The sequence below is a fragment of the Megalobrama amblycephala genome, linkage group LG17 (assembly GCF_018812025.1).
Source record: "Megalobrama amblycephala isolate DHTTF-2021 linkage group LG17, ASM1881202v1, whole genome shotgun sequence".
In the NCBI taxonomy this organism is placed as follows: Eukaryota; Metazoa; Chordata; class Actinopteri; order Cypriniformes; family Xenocyprididae; genus Megalobrama; species Megalobrama amblycephala.
This window is the reverse complement of record NC_063060.1, coordinates 1,895,218-1,908,418: the sequence shown is the minus strand read 5'-3', so window position 1 is coordinate 1,908,418 and position 13,201 is coordinate 1,895,218. Positions and strand designations below refer to the sequence as shown.

The 13,201-nt window shown below is 33.0% G+C and overlaps 1 protein-coding gene across 1 annotated transcript in view; it reads right to left on the bottom strand.

The window, feature by feature from the left end:
* Positions 1–13,201, bottom strand: part of ncana (neurocan a) — a 99,597-nt gene that overhangs the window by 32,390 nt on the left and 54,006 nt on the right. Inside the window, exon 9 of the mRNA XM_048164072.1 lies at positions 6,173–6,793. Within this exon, the coding sequence (XP_048020029.1) occupies positions 6,173–6,793 (621 nt within the window). The remainder of the gene's footprint in view (positions 1–6,172; positions 6,794–13,201) is intronic.

Sequence of the window (13,201 nt, the reverse complement as noted above, 5' to 3'; positions counted from 1 at the left end):
CTGGTCTTTATGACAAAATTTATGCTCATCATTTGCTCTGATATTAACATGAATTGTTTGTAACAACCTCAAATATACACATTTTTAACATTATTTGAGGGAAAGAAACAACATTCATGTCATGATTTTATTGCTGACTTTATTGAAATGCAATTCTGGCAAGAAGTTCCTGAATTCAGATGATTCAAAAGATGACTGACAGCCCAAATAGCCAATCAAATCGCTGCACTGAGAAGCCTTGTTGCTTTACTTCACCTTTCAAGCTTTAAAACTTACAAAAAAACTCAATTTTTGGCAAATTGCTTTGACTACGGTAAAAAGGTGTTGTTATGGAACATGTAATTCAGATAGGAGACCTGTTTAATGGAGTTTTGTTGTTTACTCCGTTTCCAAAATCAGCCAGAAAATGAAAGTGTTGGATCAGACTTGCTGTGTTTTCTCCATTATAGAGGACTAAAAATAAAGTGTGTGTTTGGGCAGTTTTCATTCACACTACATGCACTTTAGGTGATTATATGGAATTTTAAATGGCAGAAAATTTGAGCAAGATATTTTATTTCCTTCCCATCTACAGTTGGAGTCAACATTTGTAAACTAAAGATGTAATAAACCCAAAATGCTGTCACTTTATGCATATTTTGCAAATAACCTAAAAAATATTGTAGATATAATCAACAACTTTAAATGAATATTTTTATATTTCTCCATTGTTTTTAATTGTTTCTAATCAAAGTTTTTAATGTTAAGATTCTTCTCATTGCTGGTTGGTTTGGTTCATGGCTTATAATGCTTTAACAAAGACTTTTTTAAAATCTCTATGGGAAAAATGAATGGAAAAAATACTTCTGGAACAGACTCAGCTGTAAAAGTAGCTGAACACTAAACCAGATTAGCTGTACTTTTAAACATTATCATAGCCCCGAGGTATTCGGTATTTTTTTCGAGGTGTATATAATAAAAGTTGTGAAATTATTGCCTAATATTAACTCTACTCTGGTGCTGTAAGGATATTGCATTGCCTATATAACGGCTTTCTCCTCATTTTTCCTCATTCACTCTCTCAGTGAACAGTATTTTTTTCTTTTAATTATCTAAAAATAACCCTTTTCCACTATGAAGAACATTTGTGCAATGGAAAGCGTTAAAGGTTCTTCATGGAACCAATAAAGACCCTTTATTTTTAAGAGTGTTGGTCTAATATCACTCGACAAATGTACAAATATTTGAGATGACCAATCAAATTAAAGCACACTCTAAAAAATGCTGGGTTAAAAACAAGAGATTGGGTTGTTTAAGCCAGACATATAGTCATTTTTAAACAATAGTTGGGTTAAATAAAACGGCCCAGCAGGTTGGGCAAACATTTAACCCAACTGCTGGGTTAAAACAACCCAATCGCTGAGTTTGTCCATATTTAACCCAACTTGGGTTGTTTTTAACCCAGCATTTTTCAGGATTTATTTTATAAAAGCTGCTGAGCATGAATTCCAGAATGGCGCTTTATTTGAAAGTTATAAAGTAACAGATAAAACATAAATACACTAAAAAAATGCTGGGTTAAGAATAACCCAAGTTGCGTTGAATATGGACAAACCCAGCGATTGGGTTGTTTTGACCCCTGCAGTTGGGTTAAATATTGACCCAACCTGCTGGGTAGTTTTATTTAACTCAACTATTGTTTAAAAATGACTATATTGCTCACTTAAAATGAACCCAAAATAGGTTGGAATTTAACGTTTATTAATATGTTAATTAAATAATAAACATTTATTCAATTTGATTATAACTGTTATTATGTGTTTGATTTTTTACAATCTAAAAAATGCTGGGTTAAAAATAACCCAAGCTGGGTTGAAAATGGACAGACCCAGCGATTGGGTTAAATTTTTGCCCAATCTGCTAACTCAACTATTGTTTAAAATAACTAGATTTCTCACTTTATATGAACCCAAAATAGGTTGGAAATTAACATTTATTAATATGTTAATTAAATAATAAACATTTATTAAATTGCTTATTAATAAATGTTCATCTTTTAATTATTATTGTTGCCTCTAGTAATTATGTGTCTGATTTTTAATTTCAAACATATTTTGGGTTCATTTTAAGCCAATCATATAGTAATTTTCAAACAATAGTTGGGTTAAATAAAACTACCCAACACGTTGGTCAAACATTTAACCCAACTGCTGGGTTAAAACAACCCAATCGCTGAGTTTGTCCATATTTAACCCAACTTGGGTTGTTTTTAACCCAGCATTTTTCAGGATTTATTTTATAAAAGCTGCTGAGCACGAATTCCAGAATGGCGCTTTATTTGAAAGTTATAAAGTAACAGATAAAACATAAATACACAAAAAAAATGCTGGGTTAAGAATAACCCAAGTTGCGTTGAATATGGACAAACCCAGCGATTGGGTTGTTTTGACCCCTGCAGTTGGGTTAAATATTGACCCAACCTGCTGGGTAGTTTTATTTAACTCAACTATTGTTTAAAAATGACTATATTGCTCACTTAAAATGAACCCAAAATAGGTTGGAAATTAACGTTTATTAATATGTTAATTAAATAATAAACATTTATTCAATTTGATTATAACTGTTATTATGTGTTTGATTTTTTACAATCTAAAAAATGCTGGGTTAAAAATAACCCAAGCTGGGTTGAAAATGGACAGACCCAGCGATTGGGTTAAATTTTTGCCCAATCTGCTAACTCAACTATTGTTTAAAAATAACTAGATTTCTCACTTTATATGAACCCAAAATAGGTTGGAAATTAACATTTATTAATATGTTAATTAAATAATAAACATTTATTAAATTGCTTATTAATAAATGTTCATCTTTTAATTATTATTGTTGCCTCTAGTAATTATGTGTCTGATTTTTAATTTCAAACATATTTTGGGTTCATTTTAAGCCAATCATATAGTAATTTTCAAACAATAGTTGGGTTAAATAAAACTACCCAACACGTTGGTCAAACATTTAACCCAACTGCTGGGTTAAAACAACCCAATCGCTGAGTTTGTCCATATTTAACCCAACTTGGGTTGTTTTTAACCCAGCATTTTTCAGGATTTATTTTATAAAAGCTGTTGAGCACGAATTCCAGAATGGCGCTTTATTTGAAAGTTATAAAGTAACAGATAAAACATAAATACACTAAAAAAATGCTGGGTTAAGAATAACCCAAGTTGCGTTGAATATGGACAAACCCAGTGATTGGGTTGTTTTGACCCCTGCAGTTGGGTTAAATATGGACCAACCTGCTGGGTAGTTTTATTTAACTCAACTATTATTTAAAAATGACTATATTGCTCACTTAAAATGAACCCAAAATAGGTTGGAAATTAACGTTTATTAATATGTTAATTAAATAATAAACATTTCTTAAATTTCTTATTAATAAATGTTCACATTTTTATTATTACTGTTATGTGTCTGATTTTTAATTTCCAACCCATTTTGGGTTCATTTTAAGCCAGACATATAGTAATTTTTAAACAATAGTTGAGTTAAATAAAAACTACCCAACACGTTGGGTCAATCATTTAACCCAACCGCTGGGTTTGTCCATTTTCAGCCCAAATTGGTATTTATTTTACAGAAGCTGCTGAACACAAATTACAGAATGACACTTTATTTGAAAGTCATAAAGTGCCAGATAAGACGTAAGTACAATCTAAAAAATGCTGGGTTAAAAATAACCCAAGTTGGGTTGAAAATGGACAAACCCAGCAGTTGGGTTAAATGATTGCTCAACCTGCTAACTCAACTATTGTTTAAAAATTACTAGATTTCTCACTTAAAATGAACCCAAAATAGGTTGGAAATTAACATTTATTAATATGTTAATTAAATAATAAGCATTTATTAAATTTCTTATTAATAAATGGTCACATTTTTATTATAACTGTTATTATGTGTTTGATTTTTAATTTCCAAACTATTTTGGGTTCATTTTAAGCCAGTCCATATAGTCATTTTTAAATAATAGTTGGGTTAAATAAAACGGCCCAGCAGGTTGATCAAACATTTAACCCAACTGCTGGGTTAAAACAACCCAATCGCTGAGTTTGTTCATATTTAACCCAACTTGGGTTGTTTTTAACCCAGCATTTTTCAGGATTTATTTTATAAAAGCTGCTGAGCACGAATTCCAGAATGGCGCTTTATTTGAAAGTTATAAAGTAACAGATAAAACATAAATACACTAAAAAAATGCTGGGTTAAGAATAACCCAAGTTGCGTTGAATATGGACAAACCCAGCGATTGGGTTGTTTTGACCCCTGCAGTTGGGTTAAATATTGACCCCACTTGCTGGATAGTTTTATTTAACTCAACTATTGTTTAAAAATGACTATATTGCTCACTTAAAATGAACCCAAAATAGGTTGGAATTTAACGTTTATTAATATGTTAATTAAATAATAAACATTTATTAAATTTCTTATTAATAAATGTTCACCTTTTGATTATAACTGTTATTATGTGTCTGATTTTTAATTTGCAACATACTTTGGGTTCATTTTAAGCCAGACATACAGTCATTTTTAAACAATAGTTGAGTTACACTCTAAAAAATGCTGGGTTAAATATGGACAAACCCAGGGATTGGGTTGTTTTCACCCAGACATTTTTTTTCAACCAAATTTTGGATTATTTTTTTAGCCAGCAATATAGTGATATAGTAAAAAGCATGTTTTTGCTCACCCCCAAATAGGGGCAAATTTGTGGGGTATTATAAGCTAAAACTTGACCATACCAGAGACGTATAATACATCTTGTGAAAGAGGGCATAATAGGTGCACTTTAACCCAACCTGCTGGGTTTGTCCATATTTGACCCAACTTAGGTTGTTTTTAACCCAGCATTTTTTAGAGTGTAAATAAAACTACCCAACATGTTGGTCAATCATTTAACCCAACCGCTGGGTTTGTCCATTTTCAACCCAACTTGGTATTTATTTTACAGAAGCTGCTGAGCACAAATTCCAGAATGACACTTTATTTGAAAGTCATAAAGTGCTAGATAAGACGTAAGAACATTCTAAAAAAATGCTCTGTTAAAAATAACCCAAGCTGGGTTGAAAATGGACAGACCCAGTGGTTGGGTTAAATTTTTGCCCAACATGCTGGGTAGTTTTATTTAACTCAACTATTGTTTAAAAATGACTATATTGCTCACTTAAAATGAACCCAAAATAGGTTGGAATTTAACGTTTATTAATATGTTAATTAAATAATAAACATTTATTAAATTTCTTATTAATAAATGTTCACATTTTGATTATAACTGTTATTACGTGTCTGATTTTTAATTTCCAACCCATTTTGGGTTCATTTTAAGCCAGACATATAGTCATTTTAAACAATAGTTGATTAAAACTACAGAACATGTTGGTCAATCATTTAACCCAATCGCTGGGTTTGTCCATTTTCACCCAAATTGGTATTTATTTTACAGAAGCTGCTGAGCACAAATTCCATAATGACACTTTATTTGAAAGTCATAAAGTGCTAGATAAGACGTAAGAACACTCTAAAAAATGCTGGGTTAAAAATAACCCAAGCTGGGTTGAAAATGGACAGACCCAGTGGTTGGGTTAAATTTTTGCCCAACATGCTGGGTAGTTTTATTTAACTCAACTACTGTTTAAAAATTACTAGATTTCTCACTTAAAATGAACCCAAAATAGGTTGGAAAGTAACATTTATTAATATGTTAATTAAATAATAAACATTTATTAAATTTCTTATTAATAAATGTTCATCTTTTGATTATTTCTGTAATTTGTCTGATTTTTAATTTCCAAACTATTTTGGGTTCATTTTAAGCCAGACATATAGTCATTTTTAAACAATAGTTTGGTTAAATAAAACAGCCCAGCAGGTTGGGCAAACATTTAACCCAACCGCTGGGTTAAAACAACCCAATCACTGAGTTTGTCCATATTTAACCCAACTTCGGTTGTTTTTCACCCAGCATTTTTAGAGTGTATGTAGCTAAACTAAACACTTAGTATTTGACACCTGTTTTACGATAATTCTTAATCGTCTAATTTCACCACTTTGAACTGAAAATATATAATTTACATGATTCCTGTGAGCAACCTCAATGATGGGACCTCTGCATTTACAAAACCCTGAAAACATCAAATCTTACCTTCTTCTCCGATGGAGTGGTTCTTCCCGACGACCTCAGTGCTGCTCACATCCGGCTCTGCGCTGCTGGTTACCGTCGTTCCAGAGCTTGCCGTCTGAGACTCGTCTGTGGATGTGGAGATGGTCGATCCACTGATTCCAGTACTGTAAGACACGGCAGACGGTGTGGCTGTGCTCTGGACGATGGTTGTGGTCATCTCAGTGGTGCTTGGGTTGAGTCTCTTGGGTTTGTTCCTGCGTCTGTACTGGATCTCTCCACGAGCCTCATGGCCGTGTGCGGCGCTGGCGAGGGAACCGGTGCTCGACGTCAGCGGCGTCTGGGACGACGTGTACGTGTCTCCCCACGAGCTGCCCTCCGTCTCCAGGACTTTGCTTTCTCCGGAGTAGCTCTCAGTTGATACGGAGACTCTGGGTTCGGAGGTTCTGGATTTCTGCTCAGGTGTTTCGGTGACCTCGACCCAATCTCCTGCAGTCACCGGACCGCTCTGTGTTGGTCGGCCCGTGGTTTTTGGCAAGATTGATGTTGGTACGTCTGAACTTGTGGATGGAAAGGATGTGCTATATTTATCAGTGACGGATGAAGGACCAGACAGCCATGAGCGACTCCACCATGACATCAACCCTACGAAGACAAACACAAGCTGTGATTACTGGTGGTTTATTCAGTCAGCAGTCGTGTTCTTGAGCATCTTCTCGGATTCATTCCTCCAATCTGTTTTTTTGTCTCTAGAGAGCGGCGAACTCTCTGCCAGACTTTCTCATTACATATTCACTTGACTCCGGTTTTTATTTACTCGTCAAGATTGCCTTTTGTCTGTTAGTGGTCAAGCATCACTACTACTGTTGCTCATTTTTAAGATCAGTTATCTGATGCATGTAACTCCACCCGTCCACGTCCGTTTGTGCTCAAATGATGTGTTTTGTTGAAGTGATCGGTTGCACCATTTTCACCACTAAAGGCTGGAATACACGACAGCACTTTTACAGATTTTAAAACACTAAGCGCTTGAATGCATTCGCTAAACAACCACACAAACTTAGGCCTTGTCCACACTAATACATGTTAGTTTGAAAACACATCTTTTTCTGACGTTTCAGTGTGGATGAGAAACTTTTGGGAAATGTTTGAAAACGCTAGGGAGGACAGAGAGTGTTTTGAAAAGAAAACACTGTTTTAAAGTGTATCTGGATTCATGTAGACGTTGCCTCAAGCAGAAACACGCTGCTAGGAGATGCATGACAAATGAAAACAATGTGTTTTAAAATCAGCTCAAAATATCAGGCATGTTTGATCACTTCTGACTGGATGGATTTCAGGTCTAAATTTGGAGTCTGTGTCCATTATATACTATGTGTTTTTCTGTGAAATCTGTCAAGTCAAATCTACAGACTGGCTCTGATTTTGGCAATTGAGCATTGACTCATTCAGACTGAAAACTGGGGCAAAATCCATGATGTTATTGATAACTAAAACTAAAACTATTAAAAAAATAGTTTTTGTTAATTGAAATAAAGCAGAAAATTAATATTAGATGAAAAACTTGAAAAAAAAAAGACGCTGCTTTGAAAGCTAACTGAAATAAAACCCTAACCCTGAAGTTCAAAAATTACAAAAAATAAAAATTTAAAAAAATAAAATTAAAGTAAAAAAACACCTAATCAATTTACAAAATAATAATAAAAAAATATAAAAAATATAAAAGTTAAAGCTAATTCAAAATAATAAATTACTATAATAGTATATAAACTAGATAAAAAGTTCGTCAAGACAAACTTTAAGTTGGCTTGAAAAAGCCGGTCCAAGAAAGTTTGAAGTAGTTTTAAAAGTTTTCAGTTTGAAAGTTTTCAGTTTGAAAGTTTAAGTTATTAGCATGTTCTTAGCCCACTTTAGCACTTAGCTAATCACTATTAGCATGTAGCTATTCACTGCTAGCATGTGTAGTATGTTGGAAGTCCCGATTGCTAGCAAGAGTAAAAAGAGCCCACCACCATGTCTCTACGATGTTCTGATGCAGAGATATAGATCTTGCAAAACGGTTGCTAGGGTACTCTGTTTGGTTGTTAGGGAGTGGCTTGGCAGCAAACCAATGATGATACTCCAAAGGTTGCTTGACACAATAAACCAACCCCCATGTCTGTACGATGTTCTGATGCAGAGATATAGATCTATAGATAGATAGATAGATAGATATTAGTTAGATGATAGATAGTTATTAGTTAGATAGATAGATATTAGTTAGATAGATATTAGTTAGATGGATAGATAGTTATTAGTTAGATAGATAGTTATTAGTTAGATGGATAGATAGTTATTAGTTAGATGGATAGATAGTTATTAGTTAGATGGATAGATAGTTATTAGTTAGATAGACAGTTATTAGTTAGATAGATATTAGTTAGATGGATAGATAGTTATTAGTTAGATAGACAGTTATTAGTTAGATAGATATTAGTTAGATGGATAGATAGTTATTAGTTAGATAGTTAGATATTAGTTAGTTATTAGTTAGATAGATATTAGTTAAATGGATAGATAGATATTAGATATTAGTTAGATAGATAGATAGATAGATAGATAGATAGATAGATAGATGGTTATTAGTTAGATAGATAGATATTAGTTAGATAGTTATTAGATAGATATTAGTTAGATGGATAGATAGTAGTTGGATAGATAGATATTAGTTGGATAGTTATTAGTTAGATAGATATTAGTTAGATGGATAGATAGATATTAGTTAGATATTAGTTAGATAGATAGATAGATAGATAGATAGATAGATAGATAGATAGATAGATAGTTGGTTATTAGTTAGATAGATAGATATTAGTTAGATATTAGTTAGTTATTAGTTAGATAGATATTAGTTAAATGGATAGATAGATAGATAGATAGATAGATAGATAGATAGATAGATAGATAGATAGATAGATAGTTGGTTATTAGTTAGATAGATAGATATTAGTTAGATAGTTATTAGTTAGATAGATATTAGTTAGATAGTTATTAGTTAGATAGATAGATATTAGTTAGATAGTTATTAGTTAGATAGTTATTAGTTAGATAGATAGATATTAGTTAGATAGTTATTAGTTAGATAGATAGATAGATAGATAGATAGATAGATAGATAGATAGATAGATAGATAGATAGATAGATGGTTATTAGTTAGATAGATAGATATTAGTTAGATAGTTATTAGTTAGATAGATATTAGTTAGATGGATAGATAGTAGTTGGATAGATAGATATTAGTTGGATAGTTATTAGTTAGATAGATATTAGTTAGATGGATAGATAGATATTAGTTAGATATTAGTTAGATAGATAGATAGATAGATAGATAGATAGATAGATAGATAGATAGTTGGTTATTAGCTAGATAGATAGATATTAGTTAGATATTAGTTAGTTATTAGTTAGATAGATATTAGTTAAATGGATAGATAGATATTAGATAGATAGATAGATAGATAGATAGATAGATAGATAGATAGATAGATAGATAGATAGATAGTTGGTTATTAGTTAGATAGATAGATATTAGTTAGATAGTTATTAGTTAGATAGATATTAGTTAGATAGTTATTAGTTAGATAGATAGTTATTAGTTAGATAGATAGATATTAGTTAGATAGTTATTAGTTAGATAGTTATTAGTTAGATAGATATTAGTTAGATGGATAGATAGTAGTTGGATAGATAGATAGTAGTTAGATATTAGATAGATAGTTAGTTAGTTGTTATTAGTTAGATAGATAGATAGATTTTTCCGAGTTTTGATTGTCATTTTTAGGAAAACCATAAGTCCGATCAGTTAGAAAACATATAGCAACTAACTTCAGAACAGTTTGAATGTCTAGTCTGAGTTTGGAGTTTATAGAGTTAAAGCTCTAGGAGGAGTAGCAGTCAATGTTTGAGGTAATAAGAATAATAATAATAAGTTTAAATAGCATTACAGTAAGTTGGCTTTTTCAAGCCAACTTAATAATACTAAATTAACACTGCTTCTTAATCAAACACAGAAGACGTCTGATCTTCACATTGTGCCGATCACAAAATTAAATCCCAAATGTTTTTATTTAATGCACAATATAATATCACAGCAAGAGAACTAACTAGGGATGCACGATATATCGGCCACAGTATCGGTATCAGCCAATATATGTTCATTTTTAATGTTATTGTTAAGAAAATTTGGCCGATATACAGTATTAAAGCGGATAAATAATGGATTATTTCCTTCAGCTGAGACCCTTCAGATGCACCCTGTTCACCATGATGGTTGACTGAAATATGATTGAAATCACTTCAAAAAGAAAAGTGCAACATGTGCAGCACAAGTCTGTCATATAAGCTACATAATATTATCATGTGTGTTTGGGACATGGCTTTTAATGCAGAGACTTTTGATTTTGTAATCAGGCTCTCAAAAATTATATAAAAATTTTGGTTTAGATTTATCAGCCAATATATCGGTTATCGGCTTTCAAATATAAAGAATGATCGGTTATAAATTTTCATGTCGGTGCATCCCTAGAACTAACTGGTGCATGATTACATTGTGGTGATACAAAAACCAATAGATATTTTACAACAAATGTGATTTTACTAAAGAAAGAAGCTGTTCCTAAACCTAGTGAGCTGCTTTGCTTCTATACAGGAAATACAGAAAAACATACTTGACACAAGTACACAAGCACTTGGCCAGCACATCTACAGTACTCGCATTCAGTAATGAATTGCATGCCGAAGCATTTTGCAATGCAATGATGTGTGAAATCAATCTCGCGTTGCTAGAAGCTAATAAATGAATCCAAGTACGCCTGCAGGCCAAACGCTCGCGGCTTTGTTTCTGGCATAATGCAGCATCCTAATGGATAAATGGTTTGAAATGCTTCAAATAATAAACTGAAATAACAAATATTGGGTGAAATTAAATGTGTTGTAGATAGGCAGCGCAGTAGATCAGGGGCACGGTGTATAAACGCTAACACACATTTCAATGCGTACGTAACGATTATACACACACATATTGCGATTTCTAAAAAAGTACACAAGGATACTGAATGATTTTTAGCAATGTAATGTGACGGCACTTATATCATGTGGGTGAGAATATGCATACGGAAATGATGATGTCAAACATAGTAAAACTAGGTGTTGTAAGCTCCATATATGGTTATTTCGGGGAGGAAACGGGGTGGATATGCATGTATGATGCATCTGAATAAAGGGAATTTTGCACAGGTTGTAGTTTTTGTGCAAACGCACGCTTTTAGGATGAAATCTACGGAAAGTTTTATACATGAGGCTCCTTGTATGTTTGGTATATCAGCAGAATAAACCACAGAAAGCATTCAAGCGTACAGTAAGCGTACATAAGTAAACAGTGTGGTAGCAGTTTTCCAGTTTCTGGCTTCCCATCTCAAGCTTTCAACCCTCAATTATGAAGCTTCCACTGGGGCAGAGCCGAAATTCTGCCTTCATGGAAAATGGACTTTAATAATGTAGACGACAGGCCTAAGTTTCCATTTGACGTTAAACATTAATGCTGTCGGGTTCAGTTTGGGCCAGACAAGGTATCTGTATTAATGAAGACAGGAAGGCGGAGAGGACACTAACTGAAGTATGAAACTTTAACGTTCGGCCCTCCTCGACGTGGAACATAAAGGCAGACTTTATGGAGACCTGAGATTTTAATGCCCAAGACCAGCCCCCTTTTTTATTCATATGTTTCAAAAGGAATATAGACAGATAAATAAACTTTTTAAGCAAACGTTATACAATCAAATGCATTAAGAGGCACAGCTGAAATACTGCATATACACAAAAAATATATACTCGACTGGAGCAACTTTGGTTTACTTAATTATCAGTACATCATTTTGTAATTTTGTATTGCATTGCATTATATGTTTTAAAGGGGTGGTTGATTATGATTTTACTTTTTTAACTTTAGTTAGTGTGTAATGTTGCTGTTTGAGCATAAACAACATCTGCAAAGTTACGACGGCTGCGTGAGATTCTCCAGCTTTGTTGTTGTTGAGCTGTTAAAGCTCCGCCCTCTTCTGGAAAGGGGGCGGGAGCAGCAGCTCATTTGCATGTAAAGGGACACACACAAAAACAGCGTGTTTTTGCTCACACCCAAATAGGGGCAAATTTGACAAGCTATAATAAATGATCTGTGGGGGATTTTGAGCTGAAACTTTACAGACACATTCTGGAGACACCAGAGACTTATATTACATCTTGTGAAAGGGGCGTTATAGGTCCTCTTTAAAACTACAGAGCTTTGAAGGTAAAACTAAGCATTTAAATATCATCTTACTAAGACATATTATTAGGAGAAATTATAACACCTCTAAATAATTTCCCCAATCAGAACATTGTTTATTATGAAATGCTCTTTACATGCTGATGAAAAACACTAAATCTAAACAGAAAAACATTATTATCTAAAGGCACAACGTTGTTAACTTGTCAAGTTGAATGGTTGGAGTCATATATATTCATACATCTTTATCTAAATAATTTTACTTTGCTAAAAAAATCTTTAATTTAATTCAAACTTAATTCAAAGGGAAAGCAAGTTTACTTTTTTGCCCTCGTTTGCAGATATTTGTTCTTGTTTTAAGCATAAACTCACTTCATTTTGTTATTTTTTAAAAGAATGGTTAAAGGGAGTCACCCATTCTGTATATACTCTTCATGCCGTTTACACCCGTAAGACCTTTATCTCGGAACACAAATAATTTTTTACTGTTGGCTCAGTGAGGCTAAGCCAAAAATTTCCTCTTAATTTAATTAAAAACATATTTAAAACTTAAGTGGTTCAATATTAATAATAAAGCGACGAGAATTTTTGGTGCGCCAAAAAACAAAATAACAACTTATATAGTGATAGCCGATTTGAAAACACTGCTTCAGGAAGCTTCGGCGAATCATGATTCGGATCGCGTGTCAAACCGCCAAACTGCTGAAATCACGTGACTTTGGCGCTCCGAACCGCTGATTCGACACAAAAGA